Source organism: Acinonyx jubatus, chromosome D1, assembly GCF_027475565.1.
Source record: "Acinonyx jubatus isolate Ajub_Pintada_27869175 chromosome D1, VMU_Ajub_asm_v1.0, whole genome shotgun sequence".
NCBI lineage: Eukaryota > Metazoa > Chordata > Mammalia > Carnivora > Felidae > Acinonyx > Acinonyx jubatus.
In genome coordinates, this window is record NC_069390.1 from 44,127,847 (window position 1) to 44,146,274 (window position 18,428).

The 18,428-nt window shown below is 38.9% G+C and overlaps 1 protein-coding gene across 1 annotated transcript in view; it reads left to right on the forward strand.

The window, feature by feature from the left end:
• Positions 1 to 1,057: 1,057 nt before the first annotated feature.
• Positions 1,058 to 18,428, forward strand: part of RRAS2 (RAS related 2) — a 74,887-nt gene continuing 57,516 nt past the window's right edge. Inside the window, exon 1 of the mRNA XM_027073077.2 lies at positions 1,058 to 1,462. Within this exon, the coding sequence (XP_026928878.1) occupies positions 1,355 to 1,462 (108 nt within the window). The 5' untranslated portion in view covers positions 1,058 to 1,354. The remainder of the gene's footprint in view (positions 1,463 to 18,428) is intronic.

The following is an 18,428-nucleotide window of genomic DNA, read 5'->3' on the forward strand; positions in this document are numbered from 1 at the left end:
TCATTCACAATCACTGGCATGAGAACTTCCCCAGTACATTCAAAATCATGTGACAGTTCTTATCTTCTCAGCTCTGACTTTTTTACATGCAGTTTCGTTTCCCTGGATTACTTTTCTTCTAATGATTTGCCTGTTTCTATTATTGATTCTTCACGTCTTTAGGAAGCCTTCCTTGACCACCCAGCTCTGGGGTGAATGCTTCTGCCATGGGCACAGATGCTAAATAGCTATAGCCCTTATCATTATGCCTTATAATTTGCCTATTGTCCTGTCTGTCTCCCTCACTGGACTCTTAAGTTCCCTGAGGGCAGGGACACTGTTTGGTTTAGGAAAGGATCTCTAGCACTGAGCACAGTGCCTGGTATGTAGTGTGAACTTAATTACAAACTAACCTCTCACTTACATTCCTCTGTACAATTATGACATATTTCTTACACACAAATATAGCCACCAGGACAGTCTCCTGACACATACAAAACCTGCCCATTCACTCTCGTCCATGCACCCTCCATCACCGTGATTTATTCCCCATGCCCAGTCTAGTCTCTGTCACACAACCTCATCACTGCAACCCATCCCATACACAGTTACTGTGACACAGCTCTGATCCTCAATCACTGTCACACACTGGTTTTCACACAATCACGATCACCATCTGTACTCTTAAAACAGGATATTTACTCTCCTGCAAAAATTGGGTTAAGATGACAACAGCTCTATTTTTCACACACGCCTTCACATACTGTATTTTTTCATCCACATAATCCCTGACAATCCCTGACATTACACAGTTATGGTCACACACTGTCTGCTGTCTTCTTCTCACTCCCACTTGACACCTACTCAGACACACATACGCGCATACTCACTCACGCACGCACTCACTCACGCACACGCGCTCACAGTCCCGGGATCCGAGGGGCGGGTCCGCGGGGGTCTGAGCCGCCGGGGGTCAGCGCCGGAATTCCAGCCCAGGCCAGCGCGGCCCCGCCCCGCCCCGCCCCGCCCCCTCATGCATATGCAGCACCTCAGCCTAGCAGCCCGGCCCCCAGACGGCCATTTGTAGCAGCGCTGGAGGCAGCGTTCGGCAGGCGCTGCGGCGACGTGAGGAGGAGCGCGCCCCCCGGCCGCTGCCGCCCCTGGCCCCTGCGGTCCTCCCGCTCCTCCGCGCCTCGGGCGGGACCCGGCCAGCCCGGGCGCCGCGCTGCCGCCCGGAGCGGCCCTCCCGGCAGCTCCCGGCGCCCGGGACCCCCGCCCGCCGCTCGCCCGCAGCCCGCCGGCCGCACACGTCCCCGGAGCCGGGCCTAGGGCGGGCGGCGGCTCGGCGTGGCCGGGCGGGCTCGGCGGCGTCCCCATGGCCGCGGCCGGCTGGCGGGACGGCTCCGGCCAGGAGAAGTACCGGCTCGTGGTGGTCGGCGGAGGCGGCGTGGGCAAGTCGGCGCTCACCATCCAGTTCATCCAGGTACCTGGAGCGGGCCTGCCGGGGGCGCCGGGGTGGCGGCGGGCGGGGGCTCGCGCTACCTGTGGCGGGGCTGCTGACGCGACCCCGCCCCGGAGGCGCCGCGCGGGCCGGGGGCGGGCGGGGGGTGAGGGCCCGGCTCTGCCCTCCTGCCCTGCGGCCGTGGCGCCGCGCTCCTGCCTGCCCGGCGCCCTGCTCGGCGTCCCGGGAGTCGGGCTTCTCAGGAATGTGTCCGGGAGGGCGGAGCTGGCAGGGTGGGAAGCGTCGATCCACCTTATCGCTCCGGCCGGGGCCGAGCCCTCCGGGGAGGCTGCGCCGCCGCGCCCGTCTTCCTGCCCCGAGGCCCGGGCTCCGGGCGTCGGGCGTGGGGCTTGCAGCCCCTGGAGCTGGGCTTCCAGCCGCCCCGGGCCGCCTCCTGCACCGTCGGTTGCGATCGCGGTGGCAAGTTGGCCGCGGCTCCGCGTGGTCTGCGGGTTTCTCTGCGCACGCTGAGCCGGAGCTGCCCGCTCGAGCTGTGTGTTTCTCTTTGTGTGTATTTGTGCTTTTCTTTTAAGTAATCTCTTAGGTAATGTGTCCGGGTGGGAGGTGTGTGAGAATGCCCGAGGGAAATGGTGGCTTCGAGGAAGTTGAGAATGTTCTCCGATAGGATAGGGGTGAGACCATTTCCTAGGAATTCCTGGTGCCTTCCTGCTTCTCCCTTTGCCAAGGTGAAGTTTGGGATGGGCCATGCTCCGAGATGACCGACCGGGGCGTGCCTGCTGTATCTGTTCCAACTACCCACTCCCCCCACCCCGAGACCTCTTTGGATGCTGGAGGCGAAAGTCAGGGCTTGTGGTAAAGACAATTGCGATGGAATTCTTCATTCTTACGATTTGCTCTGGTTAAGAAGGTTGAGCGATCTTTTTCGGGATTTTAAAAATGAGAAACCCAGATGTCTCTCCGCTTTTGTCAACCTAAAAGGTGTGGCATACGCTGCGAGAGAAGGAAGGGACCCCGTTATAACAGGTAACAAAAGATATTCTTAGTACACAAGAGTACTGCTAAGATGCTTTGGTGAAGAATTAATTTCTGGTTTCCGTTTCATTCATTTGTTATCAACTGGGATACTTGAATGGCGTATTTCATTTCACTTCACGTTTATAGTGACATAAAAATACAGAGTACTGTTAAATGTGATTGTTACCTTTCACGTTGCCTAAATGAACAATAATTTGCTGTTGTAATATTTCAAGGGGTTAAAAACTGCTGCTAAAACCTTTGTATCCAGGAAGAGAAGATGTTTGTGTAATGAATATTTACAGTATGCTCATTAGTGGGTTAAAAAAAAAATCACACTTTGTAAGAGGTGAGATTGGTTTAAGTTTAGCAGGCTGCAGAATCAGGGATGTTATGTTATATCCCTAGGGCCCAGAGAGAGACTTTAACTGATGGCAGAGCAAAACAATTTATAGCTAAACCTTTCTTTGGGGACTGTTGTTGGGCTGGTGGTGGTGGTGATGAGTGAGAGGATAATTCTGGGTTCCAGTATTAGTAAAGTGTCACCTGACAGGTTTAAACCACACATACTTAGTTTTTTTTTTTGGTGGGGAGGGATCATCTGAATGTATTTGAATCTTAAGTTACTTAATTAAGGTACTGGAACCTTTTGTTTTTGGGAAATGGTTTTAGAAATTGTTAAGATAACAGTAATTGCTATTTTTAAAATGATTTTCTAGAATTCATTTGTTAAAGAAACACCTTCATGAATAGTACTGTACTAGATGGTATAAAAGAAGGGAAGGTGTGTATGCATGTGAAAGACATACATATATATACAGAGAAAAAGTGAGCTTTGAGTCAATTGAAGTGTCTGTCTTATTCTGTCATTTATTGGTTGTGAGAACAGTGACAGAATATTCAGCATCTCTGAGCCTCAATTTAATTATCAGTAAAACGGGTGGGCTGACACATTGTTTATAATCCTATAAATTATGGGAATATTGTTAGCACCATATCTGTCACGTAATATGTGCTCACTTAATGATTGCTGCTAGTATAAGTGTCTGTGTACAGTTCTGTAACACATTTAAATGCAAAGAGAATTCAGAATTGGGTAAAAGTCAGTTTGCAAAGAATTGATAAAAGTACTGTGTAGGCTTGGCGGTAGGGAGAGAGGACATACCTTCTGTGAGCATGGGGGAGTTATATGCTAGTTTGGAGAGAGAAGGCAGGCAAGGAGGGGAGTGGGAGAGGCAGATGAATTGGAGCCAGTGAAAGGGAGGAATATAGGTTCTGACATCGGAGGAGACTTTCTGGAGAGGTAGGAGCCAGACCACTTCCATGGAGTCTCAGCTCTGCCACTTGCTGCATGTATAATCTTAGATAAATTACTTAACCTCTTGGTATCTCAATTTTCCCCATCTGTAATCCGGAGAGATAGAAAGTACCAGATAGTGTTGTTGTGAAAATTAGACTTAACATATGTCAAGGGCTTAAAACAATGCCTAGTGCATAATAAATCTACAGATGTTATTGCTGTTATATTAATCTTATATTATGGAGCTAAAGTGACTATTTATCATCTACACTTAATAGAGCCACTATTTATTGTATGACTCTTGGGAAATTAAAATTCATTCTGCTGTGATTGTCTAGCAGTAGTAATTGGGAGAGGAGATGGCAGAAGGATAATAATCTTAACAAGCGGAAGTGAGTTCTCTTTGTAGATCAGGATGACACAAATTGGTTTTATTTATTTTTTAAGTCTTCTGAAACATCCTTTTTACAGTGTTCTGTATATATTTTTCTATGATATAATCTTGAGCAGAAAAAATATAATAAATTGGGGAATGGAGAATGTAAAAACACTTTGTTTTTAGCCTTGACTTTCTGTAACCTTAGGTATACTTGTGACTTAGCATATGAAGAGCTGCAAAATAGGAGATTAAGGCAATAATTACTTAGTGCATTTTCTCCTTAAAAATGACTTTATCAGATCATAAAATGCCTGTATAAAGACGTAAAATATGTTTTTGTTGTTCATAGTTTTTTGAAAAATGTTTTAAGTTCTGTTGGTAAATGGAATACCTAAATGATGAGTAAATACCTAAATGATGAGTAGTTAGGAAGTGATCTTAGCATTGTACAAAGTGAAATGGAGAGAATTTTGCATATCTGGATTCTAGGTTTCCTTACTCAGGTGATGCTAGGGAATTTCTTAATCTTTCCTAATCTTTTCAAGGCTTTAGTTTTTTTTTTCTCCATAAAACACTGAGTTTGGGTGAACAAACCTGCACCTTTGAAATTCTGGGTTCTCATTTAACCAGCTGTGTGCCTTAGTCAAGTTTCTTGGGTTCCCCAAGCCTCAGTTTCCCTATATGAAAAGGGAAATTAAGTAGTACCTTTAGGTTTTTTGGAATAATTACAATAATGCACGCAAATTGTTCAGCACAGTGCCATCTACAGAGTATGTTAATAATTGTTACCTGGTTTTAATTGCTTCTATTACTTCTGTATCTTGTTCTTCCGAAACAAAATTTGTAATGTATTTATTTTTCCTTGACATGTAATCTGGTCTTTTAAGTCTTCAGTACCCCCTGCTTCCCACCCCAACCTCAAACTCCCCTCTTCACTTTGTGTGGTATTTAGGTGATGAATATTGATCCTGTTTTGAGTCGGGGAAACTTCTTTTATCAGTTGCAAGTTGATTTTAGGAAAAGATGGAGTAATCGTTGGGTTTGAGGTTAATGCTTTACCTGCTAACTCTGAGAAGAGACCACACATGTTTTATAAGATTAAAGAGAGGAATTTCCCATCTTCTGTTCTTTGTTTAGCATCCTTACTTTCTGTTGAGCAGTTTGTCAGATTTTTGAACTATGTAGGGGGTAGTTGATTCCTCACTCACTGGGTTTTAGTCTTACAACCTGTTAGCTGGACCTGACTCAGACATTGCTTTTAACCCAGAGTTTGTCTTTTGCTGGATGCTTTTTCATTGCCTTTTCCTTGGGGTGGAGATCCTAAAGAGATTTCAAGACACATGTATTTATGTTATAGTTAATTGATCCATGTGTGAAGGTTGTGAGTTTAGATTCCAGAATTGCTGTTCTGTTGCGATGTCTGGAAGACACTCTCTGCAATTAAAATAACTTGTGTCTGTGAGTTTGAAACTATACTGTAGACTTGTTTTTTTGTGTGCAGATTATATTTTCAGAGTAATTTACAAGTGAATTCTTAGCATTGAAAAATAAGGCACCTCAGCTGATGGTGGTACATACTAGAGATTGCCTCATTTTGGTAACACCTGAAATGGATGTGCTGGCGGTTCCTGCATAGAAATGGTAGGCACTCAAGGGAAAGGATGATCACTTTTAACAGAGGATAAGCAGAAGGAAATTCTAACCTAGGTTTTCTTAAAACTCATTCTTACATGTGTGTCTCCTTATTGGGATGGGGAAGTTGCCAGAGTTAGTGGAGACGCTTCTGTTGAGTGTCAAGAATCCTCTTTTCCCTTGGTCGAGTACCATTAGAAGGCAAAGTGATGGTGACAGGCAGCTGCCTACTGGGATGGGATTTTTAATTCACCTGTGTTGCTGAAGTGTGGGTCTTTACCAAGCTTTGAAATGAAAATAGTCCTTAAGGGGCGCCTGGGTGGCCCAGTCAGTTGGGCATTGGACTTGATTTTGGCTTGTGTCATGATCCTACGTTTCATGAGTTCAAGACCTGCATCAGGCTTTGCGCTGACAATGTGGAGCCTGCTTGGGATACTGTCTGTCTCTCGAAAGAAAGAAAGAAAGAAAGAAAGAAAGAAGGAAAGAAGGAAGGAAAGGAGGAAAGAAGAAAGAAAAGAAAGAAAGAAGTCTTTGGTTTGGTTAGGAAAATAAATTGGTAACTTTAAAGGGGGGGAAGGAGTGGGGAAAGAGACTTTCTTGAAGCAGTATTGTTTTTATTTTAAGTTTCCTTTTTTAAAAAAGTTTATTTTGAGAGAGAGAGAGAGCACGAGTAGGGGAGGAGTAGAGAGAGAATCCCAAGCAGGCCCCCCTGACATTGTGGAGCCTGACTCGGGCTCCATCCCATGAACTGTGAGATCATGATCTGAGCTGAAATCAACAGTCGGAAGCTCTACTGACTGAGCCACCCAGGTACTCCTTAAGTTTCCTTTTTCAAATTAAAACTGATCTCATAAAATTGAAATTTTGTGATGCAATGTGAACCTTTCTTTCTTTCTTTCTTTCTTTCTTTCTTTCTTTCTTTCTTTCTTTCTTTTTCTTTCTTCCTCCCTCCCTCCCTCCCTCCCTCCCTCCCTTCCTTCCTTCCTTCCTTCCTTCCTTCCTTCCTTCCTTCCTTCCTTTCTGTTAGGAAAAATAGAAGCGTGTTTAGAGTATTAGTTCTTTTGTGCCCTTCTTACTGAAAAGTGATAATGAGTAAAAGACTTTCATTCTGCTGGTAGACAATGTTAGTTAATAGTGAATCTACTGGCAAGGCCTTGATCTTGAATTACTTTGGATAGATAGAGCTGCTGAGTCTGTGTTTGGGATTGAAACTTAAAGTAATGTCCTTGGTAGGCCTTTGATTTATTTCTACTTTGCCAAGAGAAATGTCTCTCAGGCTTTTGTGAAAAAGACAAAGATTTATATATTCACGTATTTTCTGTGTGGTTCTGAAAGAAGCAAAGAAATGTAAGTTGTCTAAAATTGTGCTACTGGAGACATAATTAGACTGAGTTCCTTGTCACCCTATAAATTATATTTTATTTTTAGTGTTGTATAAAAGCGCTGTGATTGTTTATTGGTTACATGCATTAAATCATAGTTTAATTAGAAATATTATAGTCACAGAATTTGTTGTTTGTATACATTAGGAGTTTAATATTGCCAGCCAACTTATCTTGCCGCCTCATATGGTGATGTTTTTTCTAGGAGAAAGAGCTTTGTATACAAGTAAGTACATGTTCAGTACTAGAAGTATGAATATAAATGTCAAAGTAATATTCAGTGTTGCTTTTTAAAAAAAACTTTACCCAGATTTTCCAAATGCTAACATTTTACCATATTTGTTTTATCCTTTTCCCCATATATGCTTTTTAAAAATCATTTAAGTGTAAGTTGAAGACAGTGACCACTTATTTTTAAGTATCTCCATGTATATTTCCTAAAAAATGAGCATTTGCTTATATAAACAAGATATATAACCAAAATCAGAAATTAACATTGATATATTAGTAATCTAACATGTAGAGCTTTTTCAGATTTTGCCAATTGTCCCAATAATGCCCTTTATAGCAAAAGAATATCTCAGATTAAGCATTGCATTCAGTTTCCATATCTTCTTTAATTTGGAACTGTTCTTTAGTCTTTGTATTTTAGGACATTGATATTTTTGAAGCGTGTATCTTATTTGTAGAGTTCCTTGATTACGGTTTTTTTCTTTTTTTTTTCCCAGCAACACATTTTTCTACAATTGAAAATGTCCATATAATCCAATTATTTCCTTTTAAGTAACATTTAACATAGCTAGCTAGGGTTTGTTTCTTCATTGTTAAATTCAGGTTCTGCATTTGGGGGGGAGGAACAACACAGAAATAATGAATTCTTCTTAGTGCATTATATCAGGAGACGTAAAATAGATGTAGATTTGATTCTATCTGTGCTTAACCTTTTGACTCCAGATCTAGAAATTTACCCTTAAAATACACACGCATGAGGTCACAGCATTGTTTGTAATTGAAGAAATTGGAAACACTTACAGAATAGGAGAGGGATTGAATAAAATATGGTACGTGTGGAGCATTATGTAGCTGTAAAAAAAAAAATAAAGATTTCTATGAACTGATGTGAAGGGCCTTCCAGGATAAATTGTTCAGTGAAAAAAACAAAGTGCAAAATACCTATTGCATAATGTGCAGTATACTGCATTTTGTGTAAGAAAGAAGGGGAAATAAGAAAATACATATGTTTTTGCTTATTGGGACAAAAACACAGAATGGATAAATCAGAGATTAATGAGATTATTGGTTAGCCAGAGAGGGTGGGTAGGAATGAGGGGGAAGGGGTAGAAAGAATGGGGTTGGTAACCTTTCTGAGGATACTTTCTGACTTTTGGAACCATGTTTAATGTTTCACATACTTAGTCCATAAACAGCAAACACGAGTACAATCAAGTGGTGAAGAAAAAACCACCCTCAGGTGGAGTACAAACAAATAAATGAACTAGGGTCGCCTGGGTGGCTTGGTGGGTTAAGAAGCTAACTCTTGATTTCAGCTTAGGTCATGACCTCATGGTTCATCAGTTCAAGCCCCACATCCAGCTCTGTGCTCACAGCGTGGAGCCTGCTTGGGATTCTCTCTCCCCCTCTCTTTGCACCTCCCTCGCTTGCTCTCTCTCTTTCAAAATAATAAACTTAAAAAAAAATAAAGGAAATAAATGAACTGAACCTTATTTCAAATGAGTAAGATAACTACACTGAAGGGGGGAAAGAAAAAAACTAACTTTTGAACTGGGTGTTTGGACTATGTCCTCAGGATAAAGACAAAAAGAACTTGAAGCAAACATTGAACTCTAGTTAATAGGCTGTGTGTGTGTGTGTGTGTGAGAAGAGAGAGAGAGGAACATGGCTTTTCAGTTCTGAAACAATTTTCTATACTAGGATTAAGCAAATAGGTAAATATGTTGTAGAAAATGGGAGCCAACTTTCTCATTGTTGGTGAAGGGAGTTTTAAATGTGGAAAGGGGGAAGGCTAGCCTCAACTCAGATGCTTGCTTGGAATTGAAGATGTTGTCACAAATTCATGGTTTAAAAATTATAGATGCAGAAAAAGATGTGTGTGGATACACATGCACATATCTGCATTTTTTTTTTTCAGCTCTGTATGCTGAGAGTATATAGAAATCGTGACTTCTTATTAGCAGTGAGAATACCTAGAGCCAGATCTTGGTTTCTAAATACCCTTCTTTACTAGAAGGAAACTTGGGGAAGTGACTAATCCCAGGCCTAGAGCAGAGAATAGAAGATGAGCTAGGAACATCTTGTAGTGCCAGAAAGTAAGATAGTGCTCAAAAGACAAAACAATGGTGACATGTCAAAGAGACACAGCCAACCCAAAGAACTCCCATTGGCTAACTCTGGGACAATATAGGCCATCGAATAATGATACTAATTGATTATCGTCCATAAAGTAAGAATCTGTGAATCCATAGGGATAAATAAATGAAGGAGGAAGGAAAGTTCTTATGGTAGAATTCTAATATGCTTAGAGGAGGTGGTGGAATTAGAAAATCACTATTTGGCAGTATAACAGTTGATTCAAGTCAGAATCATAAATAGATGTTAAAACTGGTGGGTTTGAGAGTAGCTGGATATTAACATAGTCTCAAAGTATCTGCCCATAAGGTATTAATTATCGAGGGAAAATAACCACAGTGAGGAAACCTGGCTGACGTCACCTTGGCCAAGTGATCAAAATTAAAACCTCTGATGTTGCTTTATTTAGGTAATGATAATAAGCAGAGTTTGTTCTATTTAGTTATGTTAACAAAATCTGGTCTTCATAATCAGTCTAGCTCGGCATGGAGTGAAATTAAGCCTAAAGAAACCAAGTTGAGGCAAAAGGGGATTGACTTGTTCTGTTTAAGGAGAAAATTTCTGTCTAATTTTGTAGGCAGGTATCTTGAGGGAAAGGTTGAAAAATTTGTTAGGTCAGTACAGATTTTGGTCATGATCTTTAGCATAATGACCTCCCTTTGTACTAATCTTGTATTTTGCTGTATATCTTCTATCTTTTTTTACTCAGATTTACCTTAAAATTATTCATAAACATTTTTAATTAGAAAATTAGAATAATACTGTTTTATTCCCAGTTATGGGAAGTGAGGAAGTTAGAAGTTTTGTTTGCTGTTTCCACCCATATCTTTCATAAATTTAGTGTCCTTATTTAAAGCAACCAAGTGTGTGTTGCAGTGTTTTTAAAAGATCGTTTTTTGTCTTTTACATTCTGTTTTGCTACTATAATAGTAAATAGTAATGGTATTAATCTTTTTCCTATGAAGGGTCATTGCTTTTATTTGCCACTTGTGTCATTCTCACTGGTGTCAGTGCTTACAGGTAGTCTTTATCAACAGCTAGTCTTTATTTTGAAATGTGATTTGGAGAATACTTTCAGGTATCACTTTTTACTGTAAAGATAGCCAAGGTTATATTTACTTTTGCATGGTAAGTGATGATTTGGCTGGACATAAAATTGTTGGGCCCCCAGCGTTTTTGTACTACAACAGTGGGGGTGTATCTTTGTTTTCTGATTCTTGACCTTTATTTGGCTGGTGGGCCTCCCATTTCTGTCCTGCAGGAATAATTATTTTCTGCTTGCATGCTTGTAGCCTTTGCTTATCACTGGAAATGGAAACATTTATCAGGATATGGGTAGAACTTTTTCTCTGTTCACTAGGTTTCCCTGGGAAATGATGAAACGCTCTCATCTCAGGTCTTGGAAGGTTTTCTTCATTTTTGAATTCATTTTCTCAATCATCTCATGAAATACTTATTATTTATGCATCGATTCTCTGCAATCATTATACCATACTGTGTTAAGTTAATCAGCAAAAAAGAAGATAGTCTTTATTCTAGGAAAATTTGCCAAATTGCCTTCTGTATCATTGATGTAGTTTTCTGGATGTGAAATCTAATTACTGTCTCAAACTGATTTAATGCCCTTGATATCTCAGTCTGATATTAACCAGTGGTAATGTTCTTTTTTTTTTTTCTTAAGGCCACAAAACTGCTATTTTCTAAAGTTTGGTGCTATTTAAGGAAATAACTCCTTCCAGGGGGAGACGTTTTTCCCTGTGTAGTAGAGTATGTTTTTAAAAATGTATCGTCCCATGAAGAGTTGCTTTTAGCCATTCCTGGTGTTGGAGGTAAAGAACTGGCCATCCTTCAGAATTACTGTGGGGCCCTTGGATTCTCAACCTTTTTGATGCTGAAGGGCAGGTTGATTCCAGGGGGCTTTAATTTTTGGAGTATCAGCAGGATTTCAACAAATGTGAAATTCTGTTAATTCAGTCATATTTGGGGTTTTGGCTGAGAGGTGTCATTTTGGAGAGTTAGAGGTGGTTAAAAGGGATAGTTTTCAGATTTATTTACCCTGCAAGATTAAGCTTTCTGCACTGAGGCACATGGAAGAAGCTGGGGAGACAGTGAGTGTGAGATGCTGTAAGATGAAGATCAAGGCAAAGGTTTTTCTTGCTGTAGGTATAGAAATTGGAATGGCTTAGAAGCAAAAGAAGTCCTTTCTTTAGCATGTGTGTGTATGTTTGTGATCTGAAGTGTGCTTATTTGATATTGTATAGATGTCTTTTCATGATTTCATAAACTTTTTTGTTCTTTTTCCTTGGTTTTTTTTTAAATGAGATTGCCATCTACTTTTTTATTTTTTTATTTTTATTTTTATTTTTTAATTTTTTTTTCAATGTTTTTTATTTATTTTTGGGACAGAGAGAGACAGAGCATGAACGGGGGAGGGGCAGAGAGAGAGGGAGACACAGAATCGGAAACAGGCTCCAGGCTCGGAGCCATCAGCCCAGAGCCTGACGCGGGGCTCGAACTCACAGACCGTGAGATCGTGACCTGGCTGAAGTCGGACGCTTAACCGACTGCGCCACCCAGGCGCCCCATTTTTTTTTTTTTAATTTTTTTTTTTTTTTTGCCATCTACGTTTTACAGTAGTACTTTAGGTTATTTACATGGCATTTTAAAGAAATTGTAGTGAGAGGTTTTCTAGGATGTTTGTAGTGCCCTTAATGACTTGTGGAAAGGCACTGTAAGACTGATTTTGCATTGCTTCCTTTGATATGAAATCTTGTACTTTGTATTCTTAGATAAATTTCATTTGTTTGGATGTCTCCTTAATTTTTAAGATACACATTTGGGGAAGGGTTGAGTGGATCCTTCTGTGGATTTCTAGCTTTGTTAGGCTGTGGTCAAAGAATGTGACCTATAAATTCTCTGTGTTTTGGAACATTAAGAATTTTTAGTGGCCAAATACTATTAATATTTGTAAATATTTTAAGAACACAAGAGAAGAATGAGTATTCATTTGTAGCTTCTAAGGTACAAAGTTTTGTTCAAATCTATTATAATGGAATTTGTTGATTATATTCAGATCTTTTATAGCTTCTGTTTTTTTGTTACCTATTTAATGTGAAACTCTGAAATACATTCATTAAATATCCCATGAAGACTGTGTTTTAAGTTTCCTTGAGTGTCTTATTTTGCTTTATTTTGATGTTATAATTTTATATATAAAATGTTATGCTTGAATCTTTGTATTAAAATTCAGTAGTATTAGTCTTGTGTGGAGTTTAACCTTGATTTTGATCCTGTGATACTACATTGCCGTTCTGCTTTCTGTTTGTATGCATTTACTTCATTGATATTTTACATTTCTTTTTTGGTTATTTTGTAGTAAGCTTTTGTGAACAGTATTTAATGTGATCTTTAAAAGTCAAATCTGAGGGTCTTTGTCTTTTGGTAGGGAATTCAGCCCATTCACATTTATTGTGTAATTTGATTATGTATTTGTGAAGTAATCTAGATAAATACATTTTTATCCTTTTTATTTTTATATTTTCTTTGTTTTTAATTTTTATTTATGCAGGCTTACTTGAGTTTATTTTTATTGCTTTATTTACCATGCATTGAGAGTATAAATGTAGAAATTATTTTAAAAGTAGAGTTTGTTTCTTTGAAACTTATTCCTTGTGGTTGCTTTTGTCATAGTCATATGTAGTCTGTGACATTAACCACAACAGCTGCCATGTTTTTGTTTTTTTAAAAAGATTTCCTAGACCTGAAAAAATTCATGCTGCTTATCTGAGAAAAGACAGTTTGAGGTAGTGCAAAGAATCCTTTTTGTGAGTCAAGACATTTATGTAGATCTTGGTTTAGCCTATATATGACTGTGGCTTTGGACAAGATAACCATTCTGTGTTTGATTCACTTTGGCACTGTTATTTTAAGCCCTGTAAACACTACAATGTTTACAAGTAGAACAAGTATTTCAGTAAAGGATTTTATAGATTTGGAATATTTTGCCCGAATGTCTGCCCCTTAGTTGTATTTGTTTGTACATTTTATACTTTAGATTTTGAGAGTCATAGACCAAGGATACTTATGTTACATAGAAGTAATCATGTAGCAAAATATGTTAATATTTATTAATTGTTAGTATTAGGTCTTGAACAGGAAATAGTAAATCGTTGGGAAAAGAAAGTGGTCTTAAGAAAGATGAGTTGTGTCTATTCTGGTTCCATAGCTGCTGGTTACTCAAGAAGACAAAGAACCGAACTGTTCTTCACTTTGGATTTCAGAGTTTCTTTGTAATTAAAAGATAACCTATACGTAGTAACGTAGTAACGTAGTAACGTAGTAACGTGTACATTTGAATGAATCTTGTGTTAGAAGTTTTAGTAGTTGATCCATAGCATTCAGTTTTTTCTGAAAATAGTCTTTAGAGAAGATAGTCCTATTGTAATTTCTTTCTGGAAATTCTGACTCAGGAAATGTAAAACAGCCTGAGAGTAAGGTCTTAAAAGATTTATTACTTTTGTCTTGTTTCCTGGTGGGTTTTCTTTTAATGCCTTGCTTTTGGTTAAATGATGACATGTGGTTGAGATTACAACAGTCAGCAATTTGTTAGCTGAGAGGAAAAGAATAGTAAGCACATAGTTGAGTCAAACTGCAAAGGAAGTTTTGTGATAGGTATAACATTTAAGTTTTAGAAATCTTGTGGAAAAGTTGCGTGACTATGAAATTTGTAATTTTTGTCCCTTTTGTCTCTGAAATTAAGGTGTGTCAGTAAGGTGGGGAAATTTGCCTTAAGCGTGTGTATGCATGTGTGCAAGCATACACAGATGTGGATCTTGTTCGAACTCAGAGTGAATTTAAGTTTAGAGAAGGGTTCATGGGTTTTGGGAATAAAAAAATGCAGATAAAGTATAAAACAGTGGACTTGGTCTGTGATAATTTAACTTGCAGATGTTTAAATGAATGGTTACAATAGCTTGAGTACTACCCGAATTATTTTCACATATTGGCATGGAATTTCCATGCCAATCCTTGGTTTGAATTAGCTACTTCTCAATTATCAAGTTACTTAATGTTAACAGCTTCGTATCACTGCAGTGTTATATGGTCAAAAACTTTACATTTAGCTGAGCGTTAAGAATGGAGTAGAAATTGGTGAGATTATGTATCAGCAATTCAGACTTCATCAAATGTTGGGTTTTGGGATTATTTTCTTACCATTAGAAAATCTGATAGGTGATCATAATTTTAGCAGGTGTTAAAATAGTATGGAAAGTTTTGTTATAATGTTAGATTGTGATTCTTGGGTTTTAATTTTCTGTTAAAGACACAGACTGATTTTGTTTATTGTTTCTCCTTTCTTAATTGCAAATTACGTATTTACTTAGATTTCTTTGTAGCAGACAGTTTCAGGAAGTAGCCATTGGCAGAGCTGATTAGTCAAATGAAGTTGTCTGACATGGGTTACTTTAGTTTGTGGTTTTAGATGAACAGTACATGGTGCACAGCTGTTGCTCCAACAGCTTTGTTCCAGCTGTCTTACTGGCCTGTCACAAAATACCCCACATTCCTTTTATTTTTTTTTTAAGTGGAACCCCGTGTAATATTCTATACTCTATTGCTTAAAATGGGTCCTACTAATTACTTTAATGACTTTTCTTCACTTTTATTCCTATCCATAGCTACTTAGTTAGAATGGCGCTAAAATGGATTATGAGTGATTTATAAGCCTTGTCATATTTATAATTTTTTGTTGTTAATTAAAGTTGCAGTTGTGAAATGTTTGTACAGGTTAAGTAGTTAACATTGAAAAGGGCACCCAACGTAACGTCCCCAAATAAATAGTTGGTATTTGGATATGAAACTGGCATCTTCTAATTTCCTATTTTAACCTTGAGTTTGTATTAATAAGTTTCAACAGAATTATAAGATGGAAAGCCATAATATGGTTTATAAAGCTTGTGTAGTACTTTTATAGGTAGACTTTACTTTGTGTTTTTGATACAGTGGTTGGACTTCATTTTACTATCTTATGTTGTAACTGAATTACAATACTAATTTCAAATTTTTTTTCTTAAAGATCTTATTTTTTTTAATGTTTATTTATTTTTGACAGAGAGAGACAGCATGAGTGGGGGAGGGGCAGAGAGAGAGGGAGACAGAATCAGAAGCAGGCTCCAGGCTCTGAGCTGTCAGCACAGAGCCCGATGTGGGGCTCAAACTCGCGGACTGTGAGATCATAACCTGTGCAGAAGTCGGACGCTTAACCAATTGAGCCACCCAGGAGCCCCAAAGATCTTATTTTTTAAGTAATCTCTACACCCATAGTGGGGCTTGAACTCACAATCGTAAGATCAAGAGTTGTATGCTCCACTGACTGAGCCAACCAGGCACCTGTTTGTTTTGCTATTTAATAAGGAACAAGGACCTGTGAAGAATATTTTGAATCAATGATGATTAATATATATTGAACATATCTGTGTATTAGACATCATGCTAAAAACTTTATCAATATTGCCTCATTTAATCTTTATGATTTATTATGTCTTTTTTTACAGCTATAGAGACTGAGGCTCAGTGGTTAAATATGTTGCTCAGGATCCCACAATAATGGCTCAGATGGGACTTGAACCTTTATTTTCTGATTACAAAGCACCTTACAGGTGCTAAGGGCTACACTATACTACCTTGCCCCCAAAAACCACTTTTTATTTAATGAGTTACCTTAATAATGACGTTTTTGTCTCAGTTGTGTTTCTTTTCTTCTTTTTTTCTTCTTTTAAAGTTAAGTTCATGAAACATTTTCCATTTAGTTGAAATTAGGAGAGCTGAGATTGCATAGTGAGTGAGGTTTTGTTTAAAGTATTGCCTTGCTTCCCTCTCTGTTCCCCTGCTTCCTTGTGATCGATGTCCCATTACTCCTGCACATGCTGCCCTAGCTTCTGCTCTCCCCAGACCTGGCAACCTCCAGACGCCTGCCCATCCTGTTTGAAATTCCTGCTCTCACACAGCCCATTGCTCCTGGAGAAGCACAGTCTGATCATGCTTAGTCACAATCTGTGTGAAATGCACATCCATGACTCTTTTGAAGCTCTGTGCTTTACCAAGTATGCCGTTTTATCTGACTAATTCTTAGTCATCTTTCTAGATGTGACTCAGGGTTCATCTCCAGCAAGCCTTTCCCCAGGGAATATCCAGATTGGAGTAGGTGCCCCTCCCATGTGCCTCCACTGAATCCTGTACATATTTTTGATGAACTTTCTGAGAGTAAGTTGTGGAAGTAATGTCCCTTTACTGTTCTGAAGAACAAAAAAGAGAGTCTTTAATATGATCTTAGTACAGTTACCAAAGTCAGGAAGTTGTAATACTTTTAACTTAGATTATTGAAACTTAGTTGTTCCAATAATGTCTTCTATAGCATAGCAAAAGAAAATCTTTTTGGTCTAGGATCCAATCCAGGTTTGAACATTGTACTTATTTTTAATGTCTTTTTAGTCTTAAAGTTATTTGTAAAACATTCCACAATTTGGGTTGTCTGATGTTTTCTTATCATTAGAAGCAAATTAGGTAGTTTCGGCAGAACTATCACAAAAGAAGAGTCTTCCTCCAGTACAGACCTTATATTAGGGAGGCACATGTCTATTTTTCCCAATACTGGTGTAGAATTGGACCACTCTGTTAACCACTGAGAAGTGATGACTGTTCCCTTTGTAATAAGTTATCTTGTGGGTAGAGATACTGAGGCCAGGTTAATAACTACTTTTGAGCTTTTAGGGTTGTGTCTTCTTTCTCATTGCTCAACCTCTTGTCCTTTCTTCTTTCCCTCCTTTCCTAGTTTCCTTCTTTCTTTCTTATACTCGCTGTCTCTAATTTGCATTTTGTGACAAGTTTTTTTTTTTTTTTTTTTTTTTATCCTCAAAGAATGCTTGAATTGTACTCACAGGTTTTTAAGGGCAGAGCCCCAGTTATACCACATTTTATTTGGTGAAAGGATCTATATTTTGTTGGCCTTGGTTTCTTCATCTGTAAAATGAAGGTTCTGAAATAGATCATATTCTAAGGTCCTTTTAGATTCTACAGTCCTATGGCACATAAGTTTAGGAGTGTGTGTGTGTGTGTGTGTGTGTGTGTGTGTGTGTGTTTCCAGTTAGGTTGTTTTATCTTGTTTGGCATTTTTTCCCTAAGATTTTTAAAAAGTTGTCTTCATACTTCCTGTACAGTATATAAATGTCTCACTGCTTTGGCTTATAATAGAACTGATCTTTGACTGGGGCCATGATACTCTTCACACTTGGATTGGTAATTCCTCTTTCCAACGTGGAAGACAAAGTGTGCTTTTCTTTTTTCATGGAGTGGAGAACTCATTCCTGCACAATCAATAAATCCTGTCATCCCATGGAGTTTTCTAAATTGCTTAAAAAGGAATAGAAGAAAAAAACCCTATTCAGTCTAGTTGTGTTTATTACCTTTAAAAACATGGTTTATGGGTAACTTTTTTGCAGGGTTTCATAGAATTTCTAATCATTATATCATAGTTTTTAAAGAAGTGAGAATCTTGGGGCACTTGGGTGGCTCAGTCGGTTAAGCAGCCACTCTTGATTGTGACTTAGGTTATGATCTCATGATTCGTGAGTTCAAGCCCCATGTCGGAGTTGGCTTGGGATTCTCTCTCTTTCTCTCTCTCTGTCCCTCCCCAGCTCGTGCTCTCTCGTCCTCTCAAAAAAATAAATAAATAAAAAGAATCTTGATTCATTGTAGAGTTTAGAACAAATTATTTAGTTGTAGAAGTCAATTTCATTTTAAACAGACTGGAAGAGTCCTGTTATTTTAGCGTTGTTAATACTTTAAAATTCTGCAGTAAAAGCATTAGGTTATTTAATGAATTACAAAAATTGCTTGGCCACATCTTAACTTTTT